The 16,936-nt window shown below is 40.6% G+C and overlaps 1 protein-coding gene across 1 annotated transcript; it reads right to left on the bottom strand.

Annotated features, from left to right (window-relative positions):
* Positions 1 to 2,092: 2,092 nt before the first annotated feature.
* Positions 2,093 to 9,982, bottom strand: LOC129162867 (sterile alpha motif domain-containing protein 3). The gene is made up of 6 exons (XM_070545198.1): positions 9,787 to 9,982; positions 8,653 to 9,647; positions 6,584 to 6,653; positions 5,397 to 5,574; positions 4,484 to 4,649; positions 2,093 to 2,556 (listed from the first exon to the last, which is right to left on the bottom strand). The coding sequence occupies exons 1-5, from the start codon at positions 9,980 to 9,982 to the stop codon at positions 4,490 to 4,492; spliced, it is 1,599 nt and encodes a 532-aa protein (XP_070401299.1). The 3' UTR covers positions 2,093 to 2,556; positions 4,484 to 4,489.
* Positions 9,983 to 16,936: the final 6,954 nt, after the last annotated feature.

The following is a 16,936-nucleotide window of genomic DNA, read 5'->3' as shown; positions in this document are numbered from 1 at the left end:
AAGACTCCCTCACAATAGAGGCTAATGACTTATCATGGGGTAGAGGAGGGGGATTCAGAGCAGTTTCTGCTCGTTAAACAACGGCAGACAGTAGATAAAGCTGACACACCACCCACATCAGAAATCCACGCAAGAGGTGGATGGTTAGTGCTACGTTTGTGCTGATTTGTGCCGTTAAAATAGTTGTTTGTGCTGCTATGGTTTTTAAAATATTTAACATTATTTCATATGTCAGGGGTCACCATCCCCTCAGGTATAGGTCCAAAATGAACCGGACCAAGCTACGTTTTTAGTGCTATGTTTGTGCTCATTTGTGCAGTAAAAACGGTCGTTTGTGCTGCTGTGGTTTTCGAGATATATGATTATTATAAGGTGCTAATATATAAAAAATTTTTATTGTAATGCTTTTCAGCTTGTACTTTTAAATGATTTTGTGCCTTTGTTTGAAAATTGATGAATAAAGTTCTTTAAAAATATATTGTGCTTGCACAATTTTTAAAAATAAAACTAAGAAATACTTCACTTCAAAATAGTTTTGAACGGAAAAACACTTCTTCCGGAAGAGTTAATGATCCTGCCTCTTTCTGCTAAAGGCATTACCGGTTGTAGTGTTTGAGTGTCTGCAGCCAGATCGTCGTGGGAAGTCTTTGTTTACTTGAATGAAAACTGCTAACTAAACTTTTTTGGGAGAAAAAAAGTATAGTCATTGAACTTCTATAGCCCGCGAATAATTAAGATTTCTGTACAAGGTAAGAAGGTGAATCCATATTCATTATGTTTACAGTTATAGAATGGGCGCTGGAGAATAACTGCGTTGCTGCCATATTCAGTGGGTCTCCACACTCTCCAAACTCAATGCAGAGTGAGCAACTTCGCCTGTTTTTGTATAGTAAGTGATTTAAATTAAGTAAAAGTACAAAACAACAAAACTACGCCTGTTTTGTGCAGCCTACCATTGCAACAACCACCGTGATATTGAAAAGGGATCACGTGAGATTACTATTGCATTTTCTAGCCTATATGGTAGTATTTTTTGTTTAATTGTATTCTTATTGTACACTGTAACGAACAAACTGTGAAATTCACAGTAATTAACCGGCAGCAATTGACAAGTAAGTTTATTGTAAAAATAATTACAGTGTTGTAGCTGTAGAACAGAACACAGTAACTAACATTTACTGTATGTACTATTACAGTATTATTTATTTACTGTAAAATATAACACAGTAAATATCATGTACTGGTTTTTATATTACAGTATCATTGTTGTAACTGTAAAATTAAATAACCAGCCAACTGTGAAATTCACAGTAATTAACCGGCAGCAATTGACAAGTAAGTTATTGTAAAAAAAAAAAGAAGTATTTTAGCTGTAGAACTGAACACTGTAATTAACACTTACTGTATGTGTTATGGCAGTGACTTACTGTAAAATTAAAAAGAGTAAATATTGTGTATCACTGTATATATTACAGTAACGTGATTGTAACTATGAAAATTAAATAACAAACACACTGTAAAATTCACAGTAATAAACCAGTAAGTTATTGTAAAAGAAAATACAGTATTGTAACTAAAGAACTGAACCCAGTAACTAACAATTACTGTATGTTTTGTTATAGTATACATTATTTTAACTTCAAAATCTAACACAGTAAATTTTATATATTACTGTTTATATTACAGTAATATTGGGATAACTGCAAAATTAACTGTAACTACACACAGTGCTTTACTGTTTATGTAAAAGTACTGTTATTGTAACCGTACTTCAAAACACTGCATGAATTTCCCTTTTTACAGTAGGATTACTGCAATTATAAATTAACTAATTTTGCTACCATGTTTCACTGTAAAATAAATTTAATTTTTCAATTGCTGCGCTTGTGATTACACCATTGGTGTTTTACCTATAAATGAAATAACAGTAAATTCCAAGTTTAGTATTTTTGGCTAAAAAATAGTACTTTAACTGTATAGTAAAAATTGCATTACTGTCTTTTAAAGTTAAAATATTGCAGGTGTTCTTTTGATTTATGTTATGCTGTATCTTACTAAATAAATTAGTACAACAAAAGTTACATTTGCCCATTTATTTCTATAACAATGGATATAAATATCCACAGATAACATTGTCAAAAAAGTATAATAATCATTAAGTTCTTAGAACATGTTGTACACACATTACAATACAACTAGCCATAGCCATATCTATAAAAACAGGCAATAACATGTCAACATTTTTGTATACATGCTGTGAACATTTGTGTATTCAAAGAACACAAAAACGACTTAAAACAATGGATAGAAGTATCCAGATAAATAATGATACATGATCACCATCGTGTTTCTAGAACATGTTGTGAACATATTGCAATATTACGAACCTCAATAACCTTAAAACAGTCAAAACAGTGGCATTGACATATCAACAAAAAACACTATTTTTCCATACCACGATGTAAAAAAAAATTTGTACTGTTGGTACAGACTCCTTGCCTCTTAGGTTCCCTCACCCAGTCCATTAGTTCTGTAGGGCTGCTCCACAGCAACATCCTGAAAATAAAACAATCACAATAAAAAACTCAGCTAATTAAGACAGATGAAGAGGGAATGTGAAGTCAAGGAGCGCAACACAAATGAATATTCCACGTATCCCAGCCATCTGTGGTCCAGACATGGACATTTTCTTGGACCAAATGATTACATTTAAGGGAAGGTCAACCCTGAAGCTGTTCAAGCCAAAAAATATATCTGACAAATATGGTTAAAAAGCATTTGTGTTTAGTGAGGCCAGTATAAAAATCAAATAATAAGTGTGTTTGTGTTTGTGTGTGTGTGTGTGTGTGTGAGCACATAGCTTTTGGATGGATTCTTACTTTCTTATTGTTCATAATGCCCTAGGTTTGTGTTCCATTGATGCATTTGTGTGTACATCTTACATCTTCTGTTGGCTGTTCCTGGTTCAGTTTGCTGATTCAGACAGCTTGTTTGTGAAAAGTTACATTCTGAGAGAGAGATTGGGCCTTACAGCCATTTTAAACTGCTAATATTTCATTAGTTTGTTGTTGAATGTTACTATTTTAATATACTGCACAACTACATAGTCAGGTAACAGCAAAAAAAAAAAAAAGAAGAGTTCACTGACCTGAATGGATATAGCAAATTGAACTGAATAGCAATAATCGGTTCTAAATCTTGAGAATCTTAATCAAATCGACTCTTGAAATTTGAATCGATAGCCAACTCTATTCGGCACCCATCCTTAATCCCTGTGTGAAAATAAAAATCTTTTCCCCAAGAATTTCTCCTTGCATGGTTCATTTAATTTAAGGTTCATCTTGACCTGGAATGCTGTTCAACAAATTATTGACAATAAACGATATTATTGTCGACATTATCAAGACCAAAATAACCACTAATGTAATGTAAAAAGCCGTAGCATTTGGCTTTGCAATAAGGTTCGCCATTCTCCTCACGAGGCTCACTTGTGGCTCTGCTTCCTCCCAGAGACACAAAGATCCTCAATGTCTCTGACAGGATGCTTCACTCCCTTCATTTTGTCCTGCAAAGTCACTAATGCGCCCAGGTGCAAACGCCTATGTTAAAACAAGAAAATATTTAAGTAAAATAAAATACCACAATGGTGTGCGCCACAGGGAAACAAAGATGAGGCTTCTTTATAACACTATAAACGTGTTTATAACAACCGTTGTGACGTACACTTGACCAGATTCAAAATTAAACAATAAGTAGGAAGAATATAAATTTCTCTTCCATCAAACATCTATGCACTGTGCTTCCATTTAAAATATCCATGATTGGGCTTCTTTTTTTTTCGCAATTCAATCGGTGCATGATTATGTTGCTCAGAGACACATCTGCGAATGTATCGTCTATCGTCAGTTATTGGACTGACAATTGGAGGTTGGAAAAATTATACAAATCGCCCAACCCCGTTACAAGTGTAGCATGCCATTAACTGTAGTGATGAGTGAAGATGAAGTTTCTTTGCATAAAGTAGCCAGGGGTGCCAAGGAATGTTGCACATTCCATTTCTCTGGCCAGCTTTTCCTCATTTCAGCGTTTTTCTTTGTTTTTGTAGTTCCAAATCCAAGACTATGATCTGTTACAAACGCACATAGCCTACAGCATGAGCCCTCTGGTCACATCCAAGCATTAGGTCATAGATTGTGAGAATAATTCTAATAATATAGCCAGTAGGGATGTGGATCTTACAACAACTCATGATTAAAGTCTATTCCAATTTTTGACAAAAACATCTGGCTTTTAACTTTTATTAGCTGATGATAAAGTATCTCTTACGCACAAGTTATTAAATTGTGCGCACGAGAAAATTACTGGTACGCACAAGATTTTTGTTGCTCATGTCCCCTTATGGGCTCCATATGTTTACGCTACTTAAGACAAATAAAGACCAAACCCATCTTCATAGATGTAGTGACCAGTATCAGAACCTCACCTTAAGCTAGCTGTTTTGCCAGTCAAATGCAGAGAAGGCGTTCATGAATGAAACGACGCGTGGATTTATATCCGTTGTCTTTCTCTTCACAGTTCTGCCAGTTTTTCTGCTCGTCTGGACCTTGGCTGTGCACTTGATGGAATTTGGATTGATCCTGGCAAGGAACCTAACAGAAATGAAAATATAGGTTAATATAACTTATGGACAGTTTGGTGAGCACATCATCATAACAAAAGTCCTCTCAGAACAGATCAAAAAGCTTATAGGAATCAACATGAAAGGATAAGAAATTTAAAGCTGCTATCTTTTAATCTGCAAAATAAGTAATCTAACAGATTTTTTCATGCCTATTAACATTTTAACACAACATTCTTAGAAATATTTTGTGGAGATTAAAGAAAAACATAGATAATTAAGTGGTTCTTTTGTCTAAACTTCAGCCAAAAACATGGATTGGTCCAAAACCAATGATTAAACAATCCCACCCGACAAACAGACTTCTGCATGTACGTGGCTCCATGACTCATTACGCCTGTAGCACATTTTGCAGCAGAACATCACCGCACTTCCTCAGGGGGGCATGGCCTAGGACTGCTACTTGATGGGAGGGGTGAGAGTTCTGAGTGAGTAAGCTAGTTTATTTTGCAGATTACGAATAGCAGCTTTAGAGTCAAGGTGCAGCTAAAACATAGTAATGATTTTGGCGCCGATTGGATATTTAGACTTACAGCGTTTATTGTCCTGAATGAACATATTTGTATGAGCAAATGATTTTAGTTATTGTCCGACTGTTCTAATTTTAAATTACTATTCTTTCAGCACTATGAAGAGTTCTAAGATTTTTCTAAATATTTGTAAATAAACTTGAATTTAATTGTAGCTCAAAGTTAAGTTAGAATGTTATTAGCAATACCTCTGAACGAATTCCAGTGTTGTGACTGCTTCCACCTGATATTCTATGTTGAATACATAGAAACTGGCAAACAGGACAGCCAAGGCAGTTGTAAAATCCGGTATGGGAGGCAAAAGTGGGATTACAACTCTGCCCTCTATGGATAGCATCCACTTGTTCGCAGACCACATAGTGTCTCCTGCAATAATCAAATATAAAACAACAATTGAATTACAAATAAGTAATGTCTGATACATAGTTCACATCAGACACAGAAGTGATGCTAAGCATCGTGGAACAAAGAGCGCTTCTATTCGGCGCCCTTGTTGACTTATGGTGTCGTTCACAGCAGCTGCGAAGCACTGGGAAGGCTCACGCCATGTGACAATTGTTTTGGCGTGTGCTCTATTTTTTATGAAAGGGAGCTGCATCAGTTCTGACAGGAAGTCAAAGACAGAAGAGGCAGGCCATGAAATTTAACAAAATAAAGCTATTTTTCAAACAAAACACCGATTGATAAATGCAATCATATTTGTGTATCTAAACAGACTAGAGATGAAAATTAAACACACCCATTCCCGCAGTGTAGGCTGAACTATGGGGAGGGGGAGAACCTGTTTTGCTTAGATAAACAAATACGTTTAATTCAAAGATAAATATATACAGTAGCATTGTTTCATACCAAAAACACCAAGTTATTTACGAACCCAATTTTAAAGGAATTGGTCTAATTACACAAGAGCTGAGCAGGATCGGCGCAGTTTCCGAAGATATAAATAGGTAGGGTGTTTGAGTGTGCACACACACAGAACAGCAAAGGCACGTGGGGTGTTTTTAAACAGGAAAAGAGCAGTAAATGGGGGCTAATACCTGGTAAACATAGTTAAAAAATGAAATGCAACAGGTGAGCAGAAGCGCTTGTTGATTGCGACGGAAAACTTTGTGCCTGATGTGAATAGAGGAAAAGCAGGCAGCACACGAATTTCGTGAGCGATCTGCTTCGCAAACCTTCTTTCCTGGCAAAGTGTTGCTGTGGCTGAGTGGGCAGGAGGTTGGCTGGGGATGATCATTGTCTCATCCCCAGCCAACCAAGTCATAGTTGGAATGTTCTCCCCGGGCACTGCAGTAATGACACTTCCTCACTAGTCTTAATGTCAACTTAGGATTTATTTTTCTCTATATCTGCTTTTACTAAATGACAGTTTTACCAAGTGCGATGAGCCTTGGGGTGCTTGGGAGGACGAACTGTTCCTCTGCATCAGCAGGAGTTGTTGTAACCTGACGAATTGAGATGAACAAAATGCACAATTAAACTTTTTACAAAATAAATAAATAAAAACACAGTAAACAGTGTTTAACACAGCTTAACAGACTCCTTTTTAAGTTTTACAATTGGCAAATGTAGAAGACAGTCCCTGGTATATCCACTGAGGCTCAGAGAGAACAGGACAAAACGCAAAATGCAACAACTAGGGATGCTTTGATCACATTATTTTGCTCTCGATCTAATACTCCAGCAAAGCATTAGAATAAGAAAGAAAAAGGAAAAACACATCTAAGTTGTCTTTTAATTAGGCCCGGGCAGCAAAGCGCTGCAAAGGCCTCTTGGATTTCTAGTGTTTATTAAGGGTTCGACCCACAGGAGGCGACATGCAGGAGCGGTCAGCGGCAAAAGAGCAACGTGCTCTGTTCCAGCACGTATTGCAAATTTTCCGTTGTTTCGACTGACCGTCAATTTGGAGGGAATTTAAAGCAGTTCATAGTTAAAAGGCAGCAGTTATGAAGTCTCGCAAGGTTTTGCTCAAGTTAAGTAAAAAAACAATCAATTTATTTGCTAGTTTTACAAATTCTAGCCAAGCAACTTTTTACCTCTTACCGCTTACCTCTCTGGCAGATTTTTTTTTACTCAAAACTAGAAAATCTGGATCATAGTTAAGAATTTTTAGCTAATTTTAAGTAATGCTATTTTTCTGGGGATTTTTTTTTATCTGTTTGGACTAAAAAGAAAAATGTTTAAAAAGGAGTGTTTTTACTTTCTTAGAAATCAGTTTTTGCAGTGCAGTCTTTTTCATATGTAGTTCATTATGCAATAAAGTGTTGGATTTTTGTATCGGTATGAGATCAATATCGACCAGGGCTTAATTTGAGCCGGATCTCGCCGGAACAAGATCCAGGAACTGTCTTATTTTCAAAGGACCGTTCTGGCAACTGTCTGCTAGGATCCGGCAACTCGCGCAACCAACTTGTGCTATACGCATGGTTTGAACTACGGGTCAGCTGAAGGGACCCCGACTCACCCCAAAAGAAGACAGGCTCCCCTGGAAGCCCTCAGCTTACACACCCAGGGGGAGCCCGAAAACGATCCTGGTTCTACTGATATTACATTATTCATGCAGACTCTCCGGAGATTATAGGTGCAAAGCTCTGATCGTTGACGTGCTCCAGACATCTGCGTCTTGAGCACGGCCACAGTAACATTATCCAATTAGGTGTCACCACCTCAAAAACAAATTTAACACGCGATCGTTCATGTCGGCTCATTTCCTTTTATGTTTTCTGTCTGTTATTTGTGCCTGATGCTTTTCGCTGCTGTGGGGCGGAGCGCATCACCTGTTTTGTCCTCCGGTGACTTCATCACCAGTGTGGCTGGCGCGCAGACTGCTGTTTTTGCGGTCGGTAGATCTTTTAGAACTGCAGTTCAAAGGTAACTCATGAGGTGAATATATATGAACCCAGGTAGCAGTTTTTCTTTAGGATTGAGAGGAGATGCAGGAAGATAATAAACAGGCAGGACAGAAAAATAGTCAAATGAAAACAAGTTAGTTTTTGTACCTGCTGGTTGCAACAAACAGACACCATTGAATGTAATCAGACATGAGGAACAGAAAATGAAATAATTATTTTAATGTTTAGAGCAGCAGGAACTCTGACAGGAGCACCTGTGCGGCCGCTGCGTAGGGGGAGAGGGGAGAGTGCTAAAGCAGGGGGACAGTAAAGATGCTGAAACTACTGTTGTCAAAAGAGTTGTGTTAACTTAGAAAATGTGGGCGCAATTTTAATTGTCAAAAACTCCAGCGAACCAACCCCCCCCCCCCCCCCCCCCCAGTATTTGCGTTCCGGGAAGGTTTGATTCACAAATTGAGCACTAATATCGACTGATACTAAACCTCAGATAATGGTGTCAAAAGTGAAAAAAAGTGTATTGGTGCATCCCTATTTACAATTAACAAAGAACTTTTTACATTAAGAATTATTTAAGACCAATATAATAACTTACATCAGCAAGGATGAAAAGGGCGTCCTCTGCTTCCTTGAAATGGGTCATCACCAGGAGTGCTGCAAGACCATCTGTGCCCTCTCGGTTTGCCTTTAAAGCATCTTTCAGAAGAGCTTTAACTTCCTTGGTCCAACTCATCACCTGACATCCGAAGTACTCCAGGAGCCTCTTCCCCTTTTTATCCATGTCATCCTTCAGTCTGGTGTACAGGTCAACACCAGTCAGGGTAGTGAAGTGGGAAAGTAAGAGCTTCCAAGACAGGAGAAATGGCCACCGTTTACTTATGTCCAGAATGCTGGGAGATGGGTCAGCATTGATGTCTTCTCGCTGTTTTGAATATGTATTTGTCATAAGTTCCTTTACCCTTCCTCTCTCAGCTGCCTTTGGTCCATCTTGAGTAAAAATATCTATCATTTCTTTCCTCTTTTCTTCTAGTGATTGAGCCGTTTCCCCCTCTGGATACTCCTGTGGCTGCCAGTTAATACAACCATAACTGTCGATTTTAGCACATTTGGCAGGTGGTGGCGGCTGGTCATCATCACTTGTGTCTGACCTTCTGGGCCTCCTCAGGCGGGAGAGTGTGTTGTCTCTGTTGACATATTCAACTCTGGTTTTCAGCTGCTGCAGTAAAGTGAAGTATCCACATCCAATAATTTCTCCCTCATCTGTTTTATCTAAAAAGCTGCCAGGATACATCTGAGTTATAGCTTTTGCTACTGTTGTGCAGTCTTTTCGTGTCGGGTTCAAGCAGTGTTCTCTCATGGAATCAACAATGACTTTTACCATGTGTCTGCGATCCCCTGGCTCTGGACGATTACCATCATCAATGGCTCTTTTGAGAGCGGGCCTCATTTTGTCCCATTGCACCTGAAATCCGTCTACCCATTTGCTGTGTCCTTGTGGACTGGTTAATGGACTGGTGTAAGGCTCATTTGAAAATGAGCTAGAGGGGGAAGAAACGGGTGAGGAGGTGATAGGCTGAGGACTTTTTGGATCTGCATAACAAATTGACATAGGCACAAAAAACATAATGGTTAATTTTGTTTCATTCCAACATTTTTCATCTTAATAGTCATTACCATCAAAATACAATAGCAGTGAACATAAACATGTAGGCTAATTGAGACAGCTTACGACTTTTGAAAGAATTAATCAATCTTCTGCACTGAATGGGTGATAGTAGGTGACTGATGTCTGCCTCTTTGATAAACTGAAGATCATCTGGCCCTTCCACATCCAATGTCGTTTCAAACTCGTGAATCACTGCTTCCACCTTCTCCCTCTGTAGCTGTGGTAGCACGCTCTGTATTGCATGCTCAATGGAGTCCATGTCTTTTACCTGTAACACACTGAATGGTGCAAGGCAATCAAGTTCAGACTAAACTGATTATATGTGGCCAATGGATAGTAGTCTGCAAGACTGTCCATAGACACACACTCGTAATGAGCATCATGACTGTTTTGTAGACAGTGTACACCGAGATCCAAAACACGCACTGACTGGTACAGCTCAACAACAACATGCACACATGACTGATTAATCAGTATGAGCACAATTTTCCCAAACTTGTAGCCTGTGTCATTTTGGTTGACAACAATAACCATGCCTCTTTGGTACAGCGTCCCTTTAAATGTAACAGAGGCTGTTTCAAAAGTGTTCTCTGGATGAAGGTCACGGAGACTGGCAGCTCTCTGTATTGCGATCTGGTAGAGTTTGTCATGGAACTTCATGGATTCCCCTATTTGAAGCAATGGCGGAAAGAATCTGCCAGCAAGCAAGTAAGCTTGCAGCAGCTGGTGTCTTTCAGCTAAAGTGCTGCAGAGATTTTTAAAATTATGAAGCTTCCTTGCACACTGTTTAAAATAACTGTGCTTGCTTTCAAAACGCAGCGTCCATAATCGAATAAGTGGACCAAAATGGAGGATAAGCGCAGGGTAGTGAACAAGGTAATGATGTTTGGGTTGCAGTGAATTTCCTGGGAATTTTTTTCTTCTCATTTCAAGGTACTCCTCAATAAGCATTTGAAGATATGCAACTTGGTTTTTGTGGATCTTCGGTGCACATATTAGCTCAACAACCTCTCTCAACTTGAGACACAACTGCCAAACATCATTTTCAAGGGGATTTTTTATTCTGTCCCCAACCATTACAGGAAGGAGACGCAAGAGGCACCAGTTCTGAGCAGCATGGCCACCAAGCTTTTCGCCATCTGCTTTTACCTCACATGGTTTATTGTTGGCATCGCTGCCTTTGTAGGGGAAATATGATATTATCCTGTTTATGTGGTTATATGTGAACTGTTTCTCAATCTTTACTAAGTGCTTTATATATAGAGCAAGATCAACAGAAACAATCCCTTCAAACAGATCGTGACCCAGACATGGAGGGAGGCCTGGCTGGCAAACATGAAAATACTTCAGCTGATTGAACACAGAGTCAAACTTTACCCCATATGCCATTTCCCCCTCTGCCACACAGTTTTTGTAGGTCTCTACTGATCTAGCTGGACCAGGTTTTGTTGGAGATTGCTCCCAGGTTTCCCTGTCAATGAGGCAATATCTGCAGAAGTATCTGCTTCTACTGAAGTTTTCAGTAAAACCTCCAATGGAATGAGATCCTAGATTATCTCCTGTTATGGCCAAAACAGTACCCCTCACATTATTCCCTCTAGGACCATGAATACCACTGTCTTCAATTTCTTTCAGGTCATTAACTGCAGCACAAAATACCTTTTCTTGGCCAAAAAATTTGAAGTCCTCCTCCCTGCACAACAAAACTAGTTGCATTTGGTCAACGGAAGACCTGTTGTGTGCCGTGATTTCTGCTAGCGTCAAATACATAGCCAAGATCTTGTGCTTCTTTCTGCCAGAACCAAGGGGGTTAGCAACTTCAAATGAATCTTGATATAAGATTATACCTACTGAGGATGGTGATTCATTTAATAATTTATTGTTTTTTATGATTTTACCATCTCTCAGATCTTCGAGGACATCAGGAGTTGATGTTTCAGATTTTGCTTGGAGATATTGCTCTTGAACTGATCCTTGGCTAAGTAATGCCTTGAGTGTCTCTTTAATGGACACATACTGGCAAAATCTCTCTTTTCCATTTCTGTCAATACCCAGGTAAATCGCTGTTGGCTCAACATAATTGAATTCACGCTTGAAAAGCGTTTTCCGTGTTTGATCACTTCTAAAAACTCCTTCATTGCATCTTTTCATCAGGTCGTTTTTTGACAGATTATCAATGAGATTTCTGATTTCATTTTCAGGCACATTTAACTGAGTCAAATCTTGATGCAGCTTAGACAAAAGATGGGCTGTGCTTGAACTGTGCACCTGCTGGAACTCTTCAATTATTTTTTGAATCATGCTGGTAGGCAGCAGCATTTTAGCCTGCATCTGGAGATAGAACAAGGCCAAACTGGTCATGAACTCATTCTCATCTAATTCAGTGTCACCATCCAACACTTCTGCTTCACGATTGTCATCTAAACCTGGTTGAGCTGTTTTAGTCATTTCAGTGTCCATGGAGCTAGCTGTGCTGGCAGCAGCAGCAATAGAGGTGCAAATTATTGCTTTGTGTTTCAGACTGATGTGTGAGGTGAAAGATGAACGGACAGAAAAAGTCTTTGGACAGTTATCAAAGGGGCAAGGCACTTTTGTCCCACCTGACTTGTGTAGCTGCAGATGCTCCCATAAGGTTGCTACACGCTCTGACACAAAGGTACACCCCTCAAATTTGCATGACAAAGCTAAAGCATGTCCTTGCGTTTGCGCCCTTGATTTAACTGTGGTCGTATGAACTCTGTACATATGCTTTTGAAGAGCAATTACTGTTGAAAAAGCAGAAGGACAATTTGCATAGCCACAGTGAAATCTAATGTTAGCGACATTTCTGTGCATTTTAACATGTCGAATAAATGCGGGAGTTGACACAGCTTTGAATTTACAAACAGTACACGTGTAAGACATTTTGAACCAGAACGGCAGTTAACTCAAACTTATCCTTTCTCAAATATCGGTGACTAGTCTGAGCAAGCAATGTTTGACTAAAAGTCAGTAAAGAGAAAGGGCACTTACATGCAGTGATGCTCCACGCATCTACGTCGAGAAAACAGTCTTCGTCGTCCTGCAGCAGACTGTAGAACGTTGCGAATCCCTTTATTCCTGGAGCTGAAGTTCTTTCCTCCTGTTCTTTTTCTTTCTTGCCGCTGTTCGGTTAGAACCGGTTAGAACACCGCCAAAGACTGCCGCGCAATTGTCGGCTGGACCAATGAGCAGCCCAGCGGCGCTGGCTACAGCTTGTGAACCGTGATCACGTGAGCCAGGTGCTTTCCCGGGCATGAGCGCATGAATACTGGGACTCGAGATGAATTACCAGTAAAATACACCATTTATAAATAACACAGTAACTGCATGTTAGTCATCACCTACATCGCAAAATGCAGTTAATATTATTATCTATCTGATCTGACCGTTTTCCTGAATAGTTAATGAGTTGTACTGTGGAAGGCAGAAGAAAAAGTAGTTCCTAGTAACTGGGTTTATACCATAGACTGTACATATATATACAAAGACTGTAGAAAAAAATTATATTTGGTACGGTATAATTCAGAAAACTAATTCTGAGACTTGGTGGAAGCAGCAAAATGCAATCAACTGAAATATAATTAAAATTTTAATAGGTTAAAATGCTGTGAATAATAGTTTAAAGTATTAATAATTTTTATTTCTGCACATATCTGTGTGGTGCCATTTAAAATCAAACATAATTTTTGCAGCAATTAAGTTAAACTAGAAGAAGGTAAAAAAATAGGTGGTTCGTTTTTCTAAGTAATATTTTCACCATGATTATTCATGTTAAAGTTTCCAACTAAATAATAATATTACAAGCCAAATGTTTAATTTAGACTTAAATGTTTATTTTACAAATTAAATAATTAGGTCACACCAACGTATTTAGTTTGTAATCTGAATATTTAACTTGGAGCAAAACATTTACTTTACAAACTAGCTGCTATGACTCACTATCCACATTGTGGGACATAAGGATTATTCTATTCTATTCTATTCTATTCTATTCTATTCTATTCTACACAAATTTCAGCCTCATACGTCAAATAGTTTTAAAGTTATTCATTTTCCCACCATTTTCTTAATTCAAATTTCAAAGAAATACATTTTGGCTGCCACGCAGCAACCTTTGACCCCAGACTCAGGTCAGATGATCCCCAGGGGTCGCTTTAGAATAATCTTATCGATCAATCAGTCAATCACCTTTATTTAGAAAGCTCCTTACAGGCATGAAACATGCCACCAAAGTGCTGTACAATAAAAATAAAAACATATAAAACCAGTAAAAAGTTTAAGAAACAAACAATAAAAACATAACAGCATATAAAAGCGTAGACGTAACGGCATCAGCTAACCCATAGAGTTAAAAGTCAGTTTTTCAAATTGTTTGAAGCTTTGCCTGTTGGCTTGTGAAGAGACCCTATCAATCACCCCAAAACACACCTCTGCAAGAACTTTGGAAGGCCAAGTAGACCCCCAGAGGTCCCATCATAACTGCACCGAGATATGCGGGTAAAGTACGTTTGATAAGCAACATACTCAGATTTCATGTTTAAATCTCAACGCATGAGTTGTGTTGAGTTGTTAGACAAAAGCAGGCCAAAAGGCCACTTCAATGGCTGACCTCTGTGACTTTTGACCATTCCCAAGGTGCTGCGAGTCTAAAAATTTGCACAGTGTATGGCTCGAGCACCACAATCTAGACATTAAAATTTCAGCTCCTTAGGTCAAAAAGTTTGGGAGTTATTCATTTTCCCTACATTTTGTCATTTAAAATTTCATAAAGGGGATTTTTTGCACATTGTGGTGACCTTTGACCCCACTGAAGCCAAACTCAGACCAAGTAATGGCCTTAGCCCCCCACATGATTATACTAAATTTTGATATTAAGAAAAACCTGTTTGACAGTGTTGTCTGTTTTGATGTTTAACTTTGAAACAAAGGGAGCCATTCCTAACCATTGCTTTCATGTCCTAAAGTACACAATATGTTACTGTAAATGTCATATTACTAGATATTTCTGTAGTACCATTCAGGGTACTATAACACCCATCCATCCATCCATCCATTTTCACCCGCTTATCTGGAGTCAGGTCGCAGGGACAGTAGCCTAAGTCGAGAGGCCCAGACTTCCCTCTCCCCAGCCACTTGGGCCAGCTCCTCCGGGGGAATCCCACTGCGTTCCCTGGCCAGGTGATAGACACAGTCCCTCCAACGTGTCCTGGGTTTACCTTTAGGCCTCCTCCCAGTTGGACGTGCCCGGAAAACCTCACCAGGGAGGCGTCAAGGAGGCATCCTGACCAGATGCCCGAGCCACCTCAACTGGCTCCTCTCCATGTGGAGGAGCAGCGGGTCTACTTCGAGCCCCTCCCGAATGACAGAGCTTCTCACCCTGTCTCTAAGGGAGAGCCCAGCCACTCTGCGGAGAAAACTCATTTCGGCCGCTTTTATCCGCGATCTCGTTCTTTCAGTCACTACCCAAAGCTCGTGACCATAGGTGAGGGTAGGAACGTAGATCGACCGGTAAATGGAGAGCTTCGCCTTCTGGCTCAGCTCTCTCTTCACTACGACAGACTGGTACAACGCCCGCATCACTGCAGATGCAGCACCAATCCGCCTATCGATCTCACGCTCCAGTTTTCCCTCACTCGTGAGCAAGAACCCGAGATACTTAAACTCCTCCATTTGGGGTAGGACCTCATCCCTGAGCCAAAGAAGGCATTCTACCCTTTTCCAAATCAAGACCATGGTCTCAGATTTAGAGGAGATGATTCTCATCCCAGCTGCTTCACACTCGGCTGCGAACCGCTCCAGCAAAAGCTGAAGATCACGTTCTGATGAAGCCAACAGGACCACATCATCTGCAAAAAGCTGATAACTGATCCTCAGGCCACCAAAACGGATGCCCTCCACACCTTGGCTGCGCCTAGAAATCCTTTCCATAAAGGTTATGAACAGAATCGGTGACAAAGGGCAGCCTTGGCGGAGTCCAACTCTTACTGGGAACGAGCCCGACTTACTGCCAGCAATGCGGACCAAGCTCTGACACCAGTCATACAGGGACCTAACAGCCCGTATCAGAGGGCCTGGTACCCCATACTCCCGGAGTACCCCCCACAGGGCCCCCAGAGGGACGTGGTCAAACGCCTTCTCCAAATCCACAAAACACATGTAAATTGGTTGGGCAAATTCTGACGCACCCTCCAGGACCCTCCTAAGGGTATAGAGCTGGTCCAGTGTTCCACGGCCAGGACGAAAACCACATTGCTCCTCCTGAATTCGAGGTTCAACAATCCGATGGACCCTCCTCTCCAGAACCCCTGAATAGACCTTACCATGAATGTTCAGGAGTGTGATCCCCCTGTAGTTGGAACACACCCTGCGGTCTCCCTTTTAAAATAAGGCAACCACCACCCCAATCTGCCAGTCCAGTGGAACTGCCCCCGATGTCCACGCGATATTGCAGCCAACACAGCCCCACAGCATCCAGAGCCTTAAAGAACTCCAGGCGGATCTCATCCACCCCTGGGGCCTTGTCACAGAGGAGCTTTTTAACCACCTCAGTGACCTCAGCACCAGAGATTTGAGAGCCCAACTCAAAGTCCCCAGACTCTGCTTCCTCACTGGAAGACATGTCGGTGGGATTGAGGAGGTCTTCGAAGTATTCTGCCCACCGATCCACAACGTCCTGAGTAAGAGGTCAGCAGCACACCGTCCCCACTATAAATAGTGTTGGTAGCGCACTGCTCCCCCCCCCCACCCCCCACCCCCCAAAGCGCCGAATGGTGGACGAGAATCTCCTTGAAGCCATACGGAAGTCTTGCTCCATGGTCTCACCAAACTCCTCCCACGCCCAGGTTTTTGCCTCAACGACCACCCAAGCCGCGTTCCGCTTGGACCGTCAGTACTCGTCAGCTGCCTCTGGAGTCCCACAGGCCAAAAAGGCCTGATAGGACTCTTTCTTCAGCTTGACAGCATCCCTAACCACCGGCATCCATCAGCGGGTTCGGGAGTTGCCACCACGACAGGCACTGACGATCCTGCGACCACAGCTCCGGTCAGCCGCCTCAACAATGGAGGCACAGAACAGGGTCCATTCAGACTCAATGTCCCCCGCCTCCCCTGGAACATTTTGGAAGTTCTGTTGGAGATGAGAATTGAAGCTCCTTTTGACAGGAGACTCTGCCAGGCATTCCCAGCATACTCT

Source organism: Nothobranchius furzeri, chromosome 15, assembly GCF_043380555.1.
Source record: "Nothobranchius furzeri strain GRZ-AD chromosome 15, NfurGRZ-RIMD1, whole genome shotgun sequence".
NCBI classification, from domain to species: domain Eukaryota; kingdom Metazoa; phylum Chordata; class Actinopteri; order Cyprinodontiformes; family Nothobranchiidae; genus Nothobranchius; species Nothobranchius furzeri.
This window is presented reverse-complemented; position numbering and strand designations above follow the sequence as displayed.